Source organism: Eleutherodactylus coqui, chromosome 5 (genome assembly GCF_035609145.1).
Source record: "Eleutherodactylus coqui strain aEleCoq1 chromosome 5, aEleCoq1.hap1, whole genome shotgun sequence".
In the NCBI taxonomy this organism is placed as follows: Eukaryota; Metazoa; Chordata; class Amphibia; order Anura; family Eleutherodactylidae; genus Eleutherodactylus; species Eleutherodactylus coqui.
Window position 1 is genome coordinate 247,666,356 of NC_089841.1, and position 17,629 is coordinate 247,683,984.

At 46.3% G+C, this 17,629-nt stretch overlaps 1 protein-coding gene across 1 annotated transcript; it reads right to left on the minus strand.

Annotated features, from left to right (window-relative positions):
• Window positions 1–9,338: 9,338 nt before the first annotated feature.
• On the minus strand, window positions 9,339–15,866 carry SLC25A51 (solute carrier family 25 member 51). Its single transcript, XM_066604440.1, has 2 exons — window positions 15,713–15,866; window positions 9,339–12,250 (listed from the first exon to the last, which is right to left on the minus strand). The coding sequence occupies exon 2, from the start codon at window positions 12,199–12,201 to the stop codon at window positions 11,305–11,307; it is 897 nt and encodes a 298-aa protein (XP_066460537.1). The 5' UTR covers window positions 12,202–12,250; window positions 15,713–15,866; the 3' UTR covers window positions 9,339–11,304.
• Window positions 15,867–17,629: the final 1,763 nt, after the last annotated feature.

The following is a 17,629-nucleotide window of genomic DNA, read 5'->3' on the forward strand; positions in this document are numbered from 1 at the left end:
TATTGAAAATATGACCAAATATGGGATTGACAAGGCAACTGTTAGGTGGATTCACAGCTGGCTGAGCGATCGTACTCAAAGAGTGGTCATAAATGGCTGCACATCCAAGTGGAAGAATGTATCACGTGGGGTACCACAAGGCTCTGCCCTAGGCCGAGTGTTGGTTAACATTTTTATAAATGATCTAGAAGAGGGGATTGAGGGGAAACTAATCAAAATTTGCCAACGATCCAAAGCTAGGAGGGATAGCTAACACTAGGGAAAAGAGGATTCAAAAAATATTAATCTAGATAAGCTTGCACAGTGGGCAGCAACTAACAGAATGGTGTTTAACAAGGAGAAATGTCCTATATCAGGGCAAGAAAAATGAAAAAAAAGCAACACATACAGAATAGGAGGAATTGGGCTAAGCAGGAGCACATGTGAAAAAGACTTGGGTATTGTAATAGATCACAGACTGAACATGAGTCAACAATGTGATGCTGCAGCCAAAAAGGCAAAACAATTCTGGCATGTATTTAGAGATGGATACAGTCTAGATCACGTGAGGTAATTATCCCCCTCTACTCTTCCTTAGTCAGACCTCATCTGGAATACTGTGTCCAGTTCTGGGCACCCCAATTTAAAAAGACATCGACAAACTGGAGCAAGTTCAGAGAACAGTTACCAAGATGGTGAGCGGTCTGCAAATCATGTCCTATGAGGAACGCTTAAAGGATCTGGGAATGTTTAGCTTGCAAAAAAGAAGGCTGAGAGGAGACTTAACAGCGGTCTACAAATATCTGAAGGGCTGTCACAGTGCAGAGGGATCAGCCCTATTCTCATTTGCACAAGGAAAGACTAGAAGCAATGGGATGAAACTGAAAGGGAGGAGACAGAGATTAGATATTAGAAAAAAAACCTTTGTGACAGTGAGGGTGATCAATGAGTGGAACAGGTTACCACAGGAGGTGGTGAGTTCTCCTTCAATGGAAGTCTTCAAACAAAGGCTGGACAAATATCTGTCTGGGATGATTTAGTGAATCCTGCACTGAGCAGGGGGTCGGACCAGATGACCCTGGAGGCCCCTTCTAACTCTACCATTCTAGGATTATAGGTTATCAAAATGGAGATTATTTAGTTTAGAAAAGATTGCTGAGGGGCGACCTAATAACTATGTATAAACATCTCAAGGGACAATACAGAGATCCTTCCCATCATCTATTTATTGACAGGACTGTAACAAGGGGGCGTCCTCCACATCTAGAGGAAAGAAGGTTTCTACACTGACATAGAAGGGTGTTCTTTACTATAAGAGCAGTGAGACTATTGCACTCTCTGCCTGAGGATGTAGTGATGGCGAACTTGATAAGAGTTTAAGTGGGGCCTGGACATCTTCCTTGAGTGTCACAATATTACATGTTATATCACTGATTACTTCAGAAGGGTCGGTGATTCGGGGATTATTCCAATTGTCAAATTGGAGTCGGGAAGGATTTTTTTCCCCTTCACGTGAGGAAAAAATGGCTTCTACTTCATTGGGGTTTTTTGCCTTTTTCTGGATCAACATTGCAGGATAATAATGGGCTGAACGTGTACAAACTAGGTTTGTATCAATCATTTTTCTTTTAAAATGGTGTTTGGTTTTATATGAGTGCAGTGTGACATAACACGCGCCAGGTACGTAAAAACCCCGTTTTATTGAATAAAAGTTCAGTTCTAGAATAAAACAATCTGTGTAATACATAAATTTGGTGTATATATATTAAAATCAAATACTAAAGATACAAAAAACAAACAAAACATACAAATACATAACGAAAACATCACGGCAAGCACATGTATGCAGACGGACACGATCACGCAGGAATGGCTTCCATAAATATCCCATGTTGTGCCGTCTATACAAGCAACATTAAGCTTTTGGCCATATTATACAGTTGAAAGGTTTTGTGCCAAGTATCAACAGCTAAACCACTTTGGAGAGCGGCGATTCCTAAGAGTTTCGTTTTATTTACACTGACTTTGAAAAGGCACGTACATTCTTCTACCCACTTGTGCGCGGGGCGTTACATTCTGACGTCAAACTAATGTTACCGTGAGGTCAGAAGACAGAACTTCTGACTCCTTCCTAAAGCGCTGGCGAATATTTAGTAATCCATTACTGTGATACAATAGTAACATCCGGCTCATGTATCAATATGGATCTCACCTTGAAGCCAAAGTTGCAACATTTCACAGCCCTGATCCGTATGCAGAAACTGTTCATCACGCCAGGTGTGCTTGTTAACAAGTCCAAGTACTCCTGCATCGAGCCGTATTACAGGCCCATATTGTTCCTCTATGCCTCCGATATAATGGCTATTTTGTGAGGGTTTTTTGGCCACATCACAAAAAGGTATTTTCCGCTAGAAGTATTGAGAAAGAGCATCCAGTGCTATATAGTGGCGCCACCATACAGGTTCCATAGGGACTCCGCGCCACCATGCAGGTTCAGGGCACATTGCTCGGTCACTGATGTGTGTAGGGCTGCGCTGACACTACATTTATAGACTATATTCAGCTTGTATTGTCCAAGTAAGGCTGCTTTGACATCCGTGTTGGGGGGGTCTGTTCTCCTGCTCAGTTATGGCAGCAGGAAAGGGAAATCCTCTGGCCGAACTGAATGGTGCCACATGGACCCCATTGACAGTTTGGTCTCTGTTTAGCCGTCTGGCATTTTACCGGATGATAGTCCTGCATACAGTATGATAGTCCTTTTTCTTTTCTATGATGGAACCTCTGAATGGAGGTTCCTAATGCAGATGCGAAAACAGCCAAATCCTGTAACATTCCCAAAGATGTCTATGGACCAGAAGCTTGTAAACATACGAGGAGGAACCCAAAAGAAACAGAAATCCTCTTATGGGCCGGGCGTTACTAGTTCAGACATTCACCTAGCAACAGAAGCCGGCGGAACCCTTCTGAGAGGCGGTATATACCGCCAGCCAACATTTTTGGGGAAGGTTTCAGTTGGCACCAGCTATTTTCTAAAAATTGATGAAAAATTATTCAGTTTTCCGCTTATTTTGTGATGGCTGATTCAGCCGAACAATGTGCAGCGGTGACATTTTATTTTTCTCCACTGCTCAAAGCAGAAAAAAGTTGCACAGAGTCAGATTGGGTGAATACGGAGGGCGAGGCAAGAGAACCAGGACATTGTTCATCAAAAATCACTAACATTCAGCGCTGTGGGGACAAACGGGTGATTGGTTCTTCCATCGTAACAACATATCTGCGCACAAGAGATGAGTATTAGACAGTTTTTGAAGAAAAACATCCTTGCCTCGCCCTCCGTATTCCCCAATCTCGCTCGATCCGACTTTGTTTTATGAATGCTTTCAACAGGGGAAAAAGGCCGATTCATTTCTAGAGCTGAAAATGAATAAAAGAGGCAAAAACAGAACAAGGTGTTGGGAAAAAAACAAAACAAAACAGTCACGAACACAACATTGCCCGACAACGTTGGCTGGCATAGCATACCGCCTGAAGTAGTAACACCCCGCCCGACAGAAGAGTCCTGTTTGCTTGGACGCCCCTCGTACGCAGTCTACAACACACATATAGGGTCAGTGCAAGTAAGCTAGTGAGCCGGGGCAGACAGCAAGTATCTCCATTTGTAGGTCAGGAATGGAGTGCTTTATACAAGGCTCCAGCAGAATATTAGGAGCCCTTTTTGCTACTCTTGAAATTAACATTTTTTTAACCATCGATAACATAGTCAAAAAACGTGTTCTACAAGCCTGGAAAGAGCAGCAGATGTGCCACAAATATTGTTTAACCTATGAAACTTGCCAGAAAAATATAAAATGTCAGACCGCAAAAGTGAATTAGACGACTTCAAGCTTTAGTTCACCAGGCAGAGACTGACCGAATGACTCCGGCAACACAGAAATAGTCCGATGTTATAAATAGTCCAATAAATACAGGAATCTTAAAGCTGCTCCGCGACAACAATGAGACGTATGCAAGCAGAATAGATTTGGCGCATTTTAGCATAAATTATAAAACAAATTTTCCTGAGCAACCAGAAAAACCTGCACTGATGCCACAACCACCTCCTTGGCATCACTTCCACGGGCAACGTACGGGCAGGACTGCAGCACACCCCAGCACAAACTAATTTAATGGCACGTACAGACCGAAGACTAAATATGGCAAAACTGTTATTGCCCTCCCCCCCTCTGTTTGCTGTGGCCCACTTCTGAGACTTGAATCTAATGGCATTTTAACTGCACTTTGTGCGTTCACAGGGGCATGCTCACATGGGCACGCCATACCAACCCACCCCCAATATTAAACATGCTGTATGGCCTAATGAAGTCCAGATCTGTTCTTTTGCTCCTGGACTTGCCCATCTCCCATAGACCTTTGGTGGACAAATTTGCACAAACAGAGCATGTTGCGGGTTTCACACACAATAAGAGAGCAGGAAGAACCCACTGAGATCAATGGGTTCTATTCTCTGTGTATTGTGTGCACAAATACCATTGTCTAAAGCAGGGGTCCCAAACTCCACTCCTCAGGGACCCCAACAGGGCATGTTTTCAGGATCTCCTATAGTAAGAACCCCCTGTGGCAATGTCTGAGGCACTGACAATAATTACATCACCTGTGCAACACTGAGGAAATCCTAAAAACAGGACCTGTTAGGGATCCTGAGGACTGGAGGTGGGAAACACTGGACTAAAGGAGCCCTAAGAACTAATTCTATTCCAATAAATGTATTTTTGATCCGCGCACCCGTAATAGTAAATTTCACACCATCCCCCCCCCCAACATAGTTTGCCTGAGAAAGGAAACCCCCAATTCGATTTGTGGATTAAAATGTACCAATTCAAGTCATTTGGGAGATTTGTTGCAGATTTTCGTCACTTATTTCACAGCTGAAGTCAAGATATACAACTACTAATAAACTGCTGCAGACATCTAAAACCCCGTTTTATTTATTTTTTGTTATTTCGAAGGATTCCACGGGGCAGGTCCACAGGATTCCTGTGGATTAGCAGCACATCCACCCGTATATATTATGTATATTAGCACTCGCCCGTAGGCAGATGTTGCAGTAGTTTCGTACTCTGGATGGGATGGTCTCCTGCCATCCCTACTGAGGTGGATGGAACATTCGCTGAAATTTCTGCACCACTTTTGTGTGAATTAAAGCATTTTCTCAAATCATGAAAATTTTACATTTTTTTTTTTAAACCGACAACTAAATAAATGGTAGAAAGTAGAGAATTTGTGTCCGGCTCCTCCTCTTCCCCTACGGCTTCCCTCGGCCCCTCTCTGGGTTTTCTTCATCCAGCTCCAGTGATGCTTTTTGATGCGTAATGTGTGCTGTAGATTGCGCGCTGCGGACACACGCACCAAACTCCGCCCCGTGTGGACACACCCCTGGGGCGCTATCACATGAGCCGAATACTTCTGCATTCCACTCCTGAAGACGCAACCTATTCTTCTGGATTTCAGCCCTGGACCCCTGCATGAACACATGGATTTTGGTGCAGAACTTTGTGTCTTTAGGTGCGAAGTGTAGAAATCTTCGTGTAAGAGCGTCCTTAAAGGGTGACACGATAAAGCTGCAGCACAAAAGCGCGCTCTCCCTCCAATGGGGTTTTTACCCCATCCGAACCCCCCTGTCCGTGCACACGCACCCCGGCTGCGGGTGATCTACATGCATTTAGTTAAAGGAACGTTTGTTGTATATCCCGATTTAGAACACGGAGATGGAACCGTCCAAAAATAGGGCTGTGTGAACGCGCATGTGGATAGAAAATCAGCGTACGGTCCGACTGGGAGAAAAAACAAAAGGTTAATCATTTATAAGAGGAGCCTTAAAGCCTTTGGCCAAGCGCCAGCACGCACCCCGCCGCGGCCGGACGGTCGTGCAGTAAGAGACTTTACAGCCGGTGAGGTTTTCGCAGTTGTCTAAACAAGAATATCATTAAACGTCGGCGACCAAACAGTAATGTAGCCGAACCTTCTGTCTCGGACATTAACGATCCTCTTAGTGTTTCCCCGAAGGTCTTCAGATCTGGCTTTAACTACTTTAACCCCGTAACCGCCACAATGCAGATTCTTTGTTGGGATAAAATGTAAAGCTCCCACCATACAGATGTATAAGGTTATAGGAGAAAGTTCTCCAATCAGTGCAGATGTGAAGCTTCCTGCACAAACCAGACCCGCATGTACCCGGGCGGTCTGTGAGCGCAGAAGTGATTTTTAGAGGTTTGCGTTTTCTCGTTTTTTGCGTTTATCATTTTTAAAGGTCAGTTTCACACGAGCGCAATACGGACGATTGTACCGGCCTGACTGCGGTCCTACTGACCCGAACTCAATCCATCATAGATCCCTATAATGCTCAGGGTTCAGGTCAGACCTGTGATCGGGCCGCAACGCTCATCTAAACAACTGATGATGCAAACCGCACACAGACCCTTACTAGTCAGTGAGATGGCACACGGACTGAACAAACTCATCTGATGGCCCATTCCCGTCTGCATCACGGACAAGGATATGCTAATGCACATGAACATGCAGGCCGTCTGTCTTATTTTCAGGGAAACAGGGTATTGGACAGAACATGGATAGGTAGGTGCCCATGTGGTGTCCGATGTGATTTGTGCCCAACCTCTCGGGCGCACCTCGCACACGTGGCAAGTGTGTTGGCAGCCTTTCACTCCCATGATGCTAGCCTAAGAATCACAGATACAGTCAGACTATTCACCGCTGGGTCATTGCTTCTGTGTTTCCAGGGTCCATGATAGATGTGTAAGATCCCTTGTTATGGTTTCTAACCACAGACATAAAACAGGTCTCAATAAGCAAGAGAGACTGGCAGAATGATGCCAAATGCCGGCCCAATGCCAGTGGCACACACACTTATTAAGGTCACATTTATGCACCCTTAAGGAAGATGAATGCTCCAGCCCGGCTGGGGGTTCCTCCATGATGCTTGGATTTGGGGTGAGAATACCCATGGCACAGGCCTATGGGCATGTTTACACGTGGTAGAAGCTTTGGCCTTATTTCTCTTCCATATATCTGATGGGTTTTTATCCTGCAGCAGGAAGATGGAATCTTACAAGACCCGTTCAGTATGCGACAGACGCAGACATTCTTTCAATTAGGCCGTATTCACACGAGTTCTATCCTGTCCGACACAGAAAACTCGCACAAAAAATAAAACCATTCACATGGGCGATTTTTAACTTGATTGTGTGAGGGTTAGAAAAAAAATAAAATAATCGCTTTGTGTCCGATTTTCATGTAGGTTTTCACTAGAGATGAGCGAACGTGCTCGGCCCCGCCCCTTTTTCGCCCGAATACCGCGATTTTCGAGTACTTCCGTACTCGGGTGAAAAAATTCGGGGGGCGCCGTGGCGGCGCGGGGGGTTGCAGCGGGGAGTGGGGGGGGGGGGAGGGAGAGAGAGAGGGCTCCCCCCGGTTCCCCGCTGCTACCCCCCGCACCGCCGCGCCTCTCCCCGCCCCCCGGCGCCCCCCGAATCTTTACGCGCGAGTACTGAAGTACTCGAAAATGGCGGTACTCGGGTGCGTAAGTACTCATTACGAGTACGTTCGCTCATCTCTCGTTTTCACGCAATGTGTGGCGTCTCGTACAGGATACGGAGGAAGTCTCCGTGTGCTGCGCGATGCGGGTGTCGTCAGAGAAAGTAGGGTAAATACAGCCTAAATCTGTCCCATATGGCTATACCCGAATATAGTATAGGAGTAAATACATTTCAGTGCATGTAGAACAATTGAAAGATGATATTAGACCCATGAGAGGCCAAGAAAACAAAAAGACTCCAGTAATTCAGATGCCGAAATGAAAACATAACAAGGTCCGCACAAACATTGCGTTAGGGGGACAAGGCTGTCGCCAATTAGTCCGCTAGAAAAGGACCTTCTATAAAAACGTCTTGTTCTCAATGAATGACCCTAGCTTGTAGATGGGCATCCTAATTGGGTTGCACCCCATCTACTACATCCGTATACCACACATGGAAGGAGGAGACATCTAGAAGTTCACAACCTTATTAATACTTGACGGGACTATATTCTATATCAGCATCCAACTACCTGAACCACACATGGAAGGAGGAGACATCTAGAAGTTCACAACCTTATTAATACTTGACGGGACTATATTCTATATCAGCATCCAACTACCGCCATTGACAGATAGCATCTTCATTAGGCTATATTTGGGCGAAATTTGTTGTAACTTACCCTAGAGATTTCCCCACTACCTAAAATTGCTTCACAACTGCTCTGTCCTTCCTGGTTGTGCGGCAAATTTTAAGTTGTGGGAAACCCCTTCAATAAACTAAGAGGCAAAAGTATCATAGGACAACACACCGAGAAGAAACAGATAACTCACAAATAGAACTTGTTACCCAAAAAGAGTCATCGCTCTCTTGTTTTCAGTCGTGCAGAAACCGAACGGCGAACGAGAAACGCATCATTCTCATTCAGTCGTCAGCTTGTGTTTAGACTGAACGATTATAATTCACTTCCGCTTGTTTTAACAATTTTTTGAATTGTTCCACCTATTAGCTCCTAAATACGGGCGGCTAGACAGGATGCATTCAGGTCCAGCAGGATTTTGGGAATTTTTGCATCCATTGGTGTTATTTTCTATTGGACAAATTGACCCAAGATACCAACCGTACCCCCAAACATACCAACCGTACCCCCCCTCTCCACAGGATGGTAGGAGAGAAGCCTTTAATACATCCTTATCACAGGAAATGTGTAAATAGAAGATATATACTTTGTGGTTGCACTCCTGGTTACGGTACGTTCAATTGTCAGGACTGCATGCATGATGCCAAATAGGACGGGCAGCAGCAAACTCCTCAGCTAAACCTGATGCTGCAGATGGGACGCTTTACCCAGTACAATGCAGCGAGATCGTCGCAGCAGATCAGTGCATGTAACAGAACGACAACCAAGCTCTCCTGGGTTATGGAATATAAGGCCCCCTTCTCCTCCCACGGTTTTGGCTGGTTTTGCATTTGCCAAAAGAGCGGGAGGTAAGGATGCCTACGTGGCGAAAACTGCCAGCAAGAGGCAATCCATTCGTTAGCCAAACTAAGCCATTACCCCGCACCGCGCCCCATGAGGAGTCGGGTTGGAGAACTTTCGTATCCAATTGAGCTGCTCTATTCTAAAGTCTAGAGGGGTAAATGCTTCAATCTATAGAAGCCACATCGCACTACAACACCTGCTGATACTTTGTGGCACCGGCTGCCGAATGCGTAAATTGTTCCAAGTTTTGAAGTTGTCCACTTTGTAATTAAATCTATTGTTCTGCATGGAGTAATGAGCCGCAGTTTATTTTTCCCAAAGCATTGGAGTTTTAAAGGTTTCTTTCATTATAAAATGACAACATTGTGTTTGTTGTAATGAACGTAGCATAGTAAAATGACATCTGAGTTTTGATCTGTAGGGTCACTTGGGCCGGAGGTTCGGACGCAGATGTGAAACCACCCGCATTGTCAGTCATTGTCCCAGAATAGTACAAGTGTGATTAGATCTGACAAGTAGTTGTAATGTACATATTAAGCAAAGATGTAGTGAAGAAAAAACAAAAATTGATATTTTTAGACGTAGGCATTCCCTTTTCATTTTACTTGGAAGCCTCCGACTACCCGATTGTAGTTGTGGGTGGGCACAGCAAACGTAAGGTGGGCAGGAGTATTAATTACTTCGGCTATATGTACCAGTGGGCTTACATCGCAGACTGTGTGATTATTGGCGTCAGACAAAAGTGTAACGGTCATGTTTTTTCTTTTGTAAAGAGCAGGCGATTAAGACTTTTCTTGATGTAAGGGCTCGGTCACATCACCGCTGGGGTCCAAGGTTTATGCTATGGGAACAGGAGAACAGAATCCACTGGCCGAACAGAACATCATATGATGGAACCAAACGGCACCGACTGACTACAAGAGGGTCCATTAGGATCTCTGGCAGTTTGTTGGGCACAAGTGACGGATGCTCCAAGCAAAACCTCCAAACGCCGATGCGAACGTAGCCAAACAGGGCGCTTTTAATAAAAAAAAAACAGGGCTTTTGAAAAAGTGCCCCTTCTAGGATGAAAGCATCTACTTGCGAGGTGGAACAGCTTCTCCTCAGGGTCTGCAGCCAGAAGAGAACCAAAAGAGAAGATAAGAGCCCAAAAGACAAAATTATAACTTGACTACAAGCAGCATTAAAGGGTGCTGAACCAAGACTGCAAGTAATCCTCCATCTATAGAATAGGGGATAACATGCTAATCAGTGGGGGTCTCACTGCTGAAACCCTTGCCGATCTCGAGGGGGTTCCATGTGCACCGTGCGCCTCGCTAAATGGAGCAGGAAAATGGAACCCCCAAGTGCGGATGTGAACAAGCCCAAAAAGTGTTTGCAGGCTACAGGCACATTAGAGCAGCCAACCCCGTACTTAGTTGCTGCACTCATCTATGCAGCTGAAGATGGATTTTCCTTAGCTGCATAGCTCAGTAGGGATTGGAGCAGTACTTCAAAAGTGTTTTCACACCTGCGTCTGGGGACACATTGGGGAAGCAGGAAAGGGGAATCCATGCAGCCTAACAGCTCTGTTTCAGAACTATAACGGGGTCCGTTCGGTTTCCTGGATTTTGGACGGAAGAAAAAGTGCTGCATGCGATTTTTTTTCTTCCGGTATTTTAAGCCAGAACTGCGGCGGCACCTCTGACTGGAGTTTCCAGCGCAGATGTGAAACCAGCCAATTAGATCCAGGGTGCTTTTAAAGGGTCTTAAAATAGTCCGCTCTTTACATTAAAATATAGATGACAGCTACACTTTTAATATATTGAAAAAGGAATATAAAAAGGAAAAAAATTACAATATAGGACGGTTTTCCCCAAATCACGATAGAACAAAGACAAGCTCCCTTCAGAAGAGATTGGCAGTGTGCTGATTACACTCTAGATCGGTTATAAAAGTGGCACAGATCTTACATAAACCTCCGATAGAAGTTACACAGAATATCCAACACTTGTGCGCTAGCCCGATGGCGGACCTCATTCCCTGTGTAGGTTTTAAAGCTGTCCAAAACACAATATCAAGCACGTACGTCGTAATATCAGTACAAGAAGCAATAGGTATCCCCACTCATAAATAACAGGAGCAGACAGGCACTTGTGTTTACCGGACACGACGGCGGTCTGCTCAGACAGCGCTGTATTTGGTTTTGTGACCATTTGATCCCTTGTCCAATAGAAAACACGTAAGGTGACGATGTATCCCCCCCCTATCGCGTCAAAACAGTTTCAACAGAAGTTCGTAAGTTGCATTGATGATACCCCACGATAAAATGGAGCGGTTATAGTTAAGAAGGGCCCCGCGAAAAAGGTGCGTCAGTTTCCCATCGCGTTCTGTCCAGATTGTCATGAAAACTTTCCCGGAGGACGTAAACTCCCCTCCGATCTGGGACTGCATACGGGCCTTCACCACGTTAATCGGGAAAAACAAGATGCCCAACATGGCCCCGAGCAGCCCACCGCAGATGAAGTCGTTGATCACATGAGCGCTGTAGGTTTTAGCTTCTGGCAAACACTGTTTGATTGGGGTGCGAAGGCCAAAGAAGAGTGCGTTGCTTGGCCCGTTCCGGACCAAAATGGGGACTAGGCCACGGTAATATTCTCTAATTCCATAGGGTCGCAGCACTTTGAAGGCCTGAAAAGTATTTGTAAATCGGTCATGGTGTTTGTAGTCTTGAAGCAAAGTCTGAACCCTCTCGAAAGGCGTCAGGAGCGCCTCGGTTGTTCCTGCCAGGATGGCGGCTACACTCCTTGTAACCAGCTCTGGAGAGGTCGTATGCCTTAACAAGAGACTGGAGAAGTCTTCATAAAGGCCGAACATCAGGGCGAGAGTCGTAGTCTTCTGTAGGAGAGGAGGCAATATTCCCCGGTAGAGGTTACGAATCCCGTCCTTCTCCAACTGCCTAATGGCGTCTCTTATTCGCAATCCGTAAAGCTGTTGCCGGAACAGGACCTTCTGTATGGGAAAGGTGATGGCAATGTTTGTGAAGGCGGCACAATAGCCGCACAAGTAGTGCTTACCGGCGCCGATAGTTACCGCATGTTGGATGAGATCTTGCTTCGCAGTTGGGAGAACCAAGTCGCTTTTCCTTTTTCCATGGGCTTCTGAATCCATCACAATGTTAGGAGTGTTGATCTGCCTCGCAGAGGAACTCTTACTTCACCTGCAATTAACAACAATTAGTCAGAGAGGAAGGAGAAATAAAGGGTATAATTAGGGCAGTCTCACATCTGCGCCGAAGGCTCCGTCACAGATGCGGCCGAAAATATAGGAAGCACTTTTTCTTTCATCCAAAATCCGGCCAGCTGGGCGGCCCCCATTATAGTCAATAGGGTCCGCCCAGAGCTGTTCGGCTGCGGGGATTCCCAGAACGGAGCAGGAAAGCGGAATCCCCAGTGCAGATGTGAGAGCGCCCTTATAGATCCAGTATAGCTTAGCTGAAAGCAATCAAAAAGGTAATAAAGTGATAAGTATATATCGTATATTGTCACAAAGTACAAACCCTGCCAGAATCTGAGCCTGGAGATCTGCCAAGGCAGTTGCCGGCCATCGCTTGATGTCTGACACGCCGTCATATTGGGCCATTTGCCATCAAACGCTGTTCTGTTACTCCCATAAAAACCGCGGAGCGACGACCGAGTAACGCTCTTACCTTGTATTCAAACACACAACTCAATACAAGGTAAGAAACAAACACACACAAATCTGGAACTCTTTAGGGCTCCTTCAGTCTTAATAAGTTCCCGTGTGTGAATCTGGCCTAACAGGCAGTAACCCTACTGCATATTCATCATTGCACTCCGGGCATGCTCGGAGCATGGAGCATAGAACCCAGGACTGGGGAGATGCGGAGTACAGCCGGAGCGATAGAGCCGACAGCAGCCGCTGCCCACTACTACAGTGCTGGTTTCCATGTGTTCCATGCTCTGAGCATGCTCGGAGTGCAATGATGAATATGCCCGTAAGTTACACATTCTCAAACTTGCAGCGCTGCAATGACATATTTACACTTTAAGTCTTGTTACGCCAATACTTCTAGCCAGAAGACTTACTTACATGTGAGACACCGACTGCTTCTGCCAGCTTGGTGTAAACAGTAACACGGCTCAAGGGGACACGTTCTACTTACCTCCCTGCGAGATCTCAGCTCCCTTCAGTTACCCTCCAGCTGTACTTTCACAGGACTGGATGCGGGTTGTGCCCACAAACTTTGCAGGGACATTAGTTTGGCGCACGCTACATCTGTGGCTTTAGGGTGGTTTTACAGTTTTTCAATGTTTTTCATGCAGCTGGAGTTACTTTAAAGGGCGAATTCAGCGAAAACGCACTGCGGAAGTTTACTATGCCCGGGATTTATGGCATCGGGCTTGGGATAATCACCCCGCGCGCACGGTGCGCTTCATACATTTCTGGTATAATTCACCTCAGTTACGGTGTAAATCATACATACATTTTTCGGTCAGTGGTGGCCCTGCACCCTCCCAGCAGGCCCCGCCCACTTTCCCTGAAAGTTGTGAGGCTGGTTCAGAAGCCTGGGGGAAAAAAAATTCGTAAAGTTTTTGTGCAAGTGACCATTGCGCCAAATTCTGTGACTTTTCTACACCAGGAAATTGGTGCAAGATGTTTGTACATGTCCCCCAGATTTCCATCGCTGCCCCCCGCATCTGATTGCCGGTCACACTCTAGAGGTCTCCTCTGTGCATTCCAGTGACTTCCATGTAGTGTAGCCCCATGGATGGTGAGATTTTTCTCACTTTCACACCTATCCCATGATGCATCAGCACAGCATTAGCTGAGGCTATACCATTTCTGCCTGCTGAAGAGACAGTTTACCATCTTCTATATTCACCTAAATAAGCTACAGACAAGTATACAGCCAGGAGGAGGAGCTGTGATCTCCTCTACTATAACTGTGATAGGAGTGTCTGTGTCCCCTCCAGACAGTTTCTGTGTTATACTCCATTTAAGAGCATCAAATAAACTGGGAAACCGACTTGTTTTAAAACAGCAAAATCCCAAGTAGATCTGAGGTCACATGACCATCCGAGGGGGAAGAGTGCAGGACTTGGAGAGAGGAAGAACTAACCAAGGTAACACTAGCTACCCTACATATACTTGGGGGGGTGAGGGGGGCTACATAATAAAGTAAGAAGAAAACAAAATTACCAGCGTAGCCCTTTTAAAGTCTTGGGGCCACTCCATGCCAAATCCTCACAGATGTCTCAGATGTCCATGAAGTAACAGTATAAAGTAACTTACAGGTGTACAAGGTCACCCCTTGGTGATACCCGGTATCCACACAGCAGGGCTGCAGGCATGAGGGGGAAGGGGGGGAATTAATGCCTTTATGAGAGAACAGAAAAAAATAAATAAAGGGAAAAAAGAACAAAAAAAACTAACTTTGCTTCTTATTTTGGTGGAACTTCTTTCATCTTGGACTTGTTTATAAAAAAAGAAACTGTTTCATAATAAAATATCACATTCTTCACTTCAAGGTCACATGATGTCAACTCTGAACATCTAAGACTAGAAGGTTTTTTTTTTTTAAGATCTTTGCCCACAATGACAGGCGCCGGTGACCACGCTGGGGGCGGAGCAGCGGCTCCCGCTGTGTGTAGCCGTGGTGACAGTCGGGGCCCAACCAGCTGACCGCCTGGGGGCCCACGCGGCGGACCCCAACCGATCACGTCAATGGTATTTCCCAGGTAAACCCCTTTTTCTTGCTGTGGCGCTCCCACCAGTCTCACGCGGACGGACCCCTCCGCTCGCCAGCAGGACCCTCCTACCAGCACGCTCATACGGGTGCATTTTGGTTCATAGTTCTTGTTGCCCCTCGGCAGTCTGTTAGCTGGTGTCGCTGCGCAGTGCATTTCCACACGGAATCGCATCAGCTTGTGCGTAAATATGCCGCACAACCGTAGGTTTCCTGCGCACGTCCCTCGTCCTCACGCGCCCAATGATTTCACGGGGTGTAATACACACTAATATCGGACACACCGCATATCGAATGGGAAGAAATCAAATACAAATCTGCTCTCATTGCAATCAGAGGCTTCTATGACTGCGGTGCGAAAAACTGTCCGCGCAACGCACTGCGCAGCCGAGCCCCAAGACCGGAGTCACACGGATGTATCTGCACAGTCCATTACGCACGAAAAAAGTGTGCGCACAGAAGCCACTGATGGCAGCGAGTTTACATAAAAGTGAGTTTTTCGCCCCGAGGGCCCATAGAGGTCGCTGCGGGTGCAATATGCAGGGAGATACGTAAGGCGCCGCGCAATTCTGCTGCCGAATGAACACCTCTGCACCTCATTAGGACTAGTCAGCGGCTACAATCGCTGCGTCTTTGTTCGCTGCGCGCAAATTAACAGTAAAATATGCCGGTGCGCAAAAAAGTAGCGCTGAGGCACGTGAGAGTTGGAGATGCAGCTGCCTGATCATACAGAATATCCGATAATCCGGCACCAGATTCATGGACACACCTGCCACAGCTGAGAATGGGCAGGGGCTGAAGCACACGGACAAGCCCAGGGATCATGTGACCGGCACTACAAGCCCCAGCAGCAGGCCAGCAGGCCTGCTCGCCACACAGCCCCCCCGCCCACACATGAGCGCGACCTCTCACCTTCCCATTATGAGCCTCGGTGGCCACTAGCCGCCCTCTCCAGCATTGCCATTCCCCACTCGGCCGCTGACAGCAGAGGGCGGGGCTCCACACAACCCACTTCCGGTAGTCAGGAGGAGAGGGCAAAAAAACGCCATCCAATCCGCATACCCACTGTCTGACGGCTGTGCGCATGCGTAGACCGTCGCCGCTCCCTGTCACCTTCAGTCACCACCTGGTCTATGTAGAAGCACGTGACTTGTCTAACCAATCGGAGAACGAAATCTCTGCTTGCGCAGAAACGAGAGTTATGACTTGTATAGTTATGGACGAGTGTGGATGTCCGCGCTGTGGGCTACAAGAACATGGCCGCCGAGCTGCTCTTGTAATGTTGTGTACAGCAACGGTCGTGTAGACAATACTATGTCCGGTGCTGGAGCAGCTGTCACTACATCAGCCCTCCATGTACAGTCCTCCATAGTACTATCCGCAGCAGTGTCACTACATCAGTCCTCCATAGTGCTATCAGCAGCATATTACGCACGTACAATTTGCGTGAATGGATCGCATTGATTTCAGTGGGTTTTTTCACATAAGCGTAATTTAAGTACGCATTTTGTTTGCGCAAAAAATAAGCCGTATACAGGAATTACACTAATTGCCCATTTCAATGAATGCGAGTATTCTAGCGTGTTTTTTGCGGATGCAAATGCACACAATTTGTGCGCATAAAAAGTATAGTAAAGCACGCAAAAGCGCAACCCCCCCTACTGCGCAAATACACAGCGCACATGCGCATGTAAATACCCATACACGCGAGGGAAGCTGTCCTAAGGCCGAATTCACACAGGCGTAAACATATTTATATTTGTGCAATGGGCATTTTGCGCGCATGTGCGTTCTTCAACTCGCATGTCCTGCATATTTGCGTGCATAAAAAAAACACGTAAGAATGCTCCCATTGATTTCAATGACCATCTATGTTTAATATGAGCTATTTTCATGCGCAATACGCACAAAAATTGAACACGCTACATTTTTTTTGCGCAAATGAAATGCACACGCAAAATACACTCATGAACGAACCCATTGAAATCAATGGGTTCTATTCCCTGCATATTGCGTGCACACATGTTGCACGCCTACCACATAGCACAAGTGCGTTAGTGGGAATAAAGCTGGTTTCGCACGGGCGAGATTCTCGTCCAAGTTTTGTGCATTGCGAGACGCACAAAAGTCGCACGTATATGAACTCCATTCTTATGTGTCGAGGAACAAAATGGCTGCAGGTCCTATTTTTTCACGTTCCTTGGAACGCCTCGCCCATTGATTTCAGTGGGACCTTAAAGTTGAAAACAATTAAAATTCACGGGAAATACTTGCGATCCTCTATCGCTTGTGAAACTCGCACAAAAGGATCGGAATTTCACAAAATAGCTGCACTTCCGCTGGTAAAACACACGTTTCTCGGCCCAATATCACGCTCGCCGCATGCAGTTAGCCTAAGGCCAGATTCACACCAGCATATGCGTATTTATGCGCATCTGCGCTGCGATTTTGCATAATGTGGTTGCGTATTTGCGCGCACAAATGTGTTTTTTTACTGTACTTTTTGCGCGCACGAAAAAACGACGCACTCAGCCATTGAAATGGCCAATTAGTTTAATGAGTTCAATATGTGTTCTTTCTCTGCGCAAATGCACAGGAAAATAGAACACGCTGCGTATTTTTTTTCACAACTGAAATGTGCACATAAAATACAAGCGTTCTATTCTCTGCATATTGCGTGCGCAAATACAGCCCCTTAGGGGGGGGGGTTCTACTCAGGATGACTATCATCCGGATCATCGCAGGAGAGAGTGCAGTCGTTTCACGTAAACCGCGTGAGACGCCATCATTCGCTTACTAGTCTTCAGCCATTCAGCTCATCTAAAAATA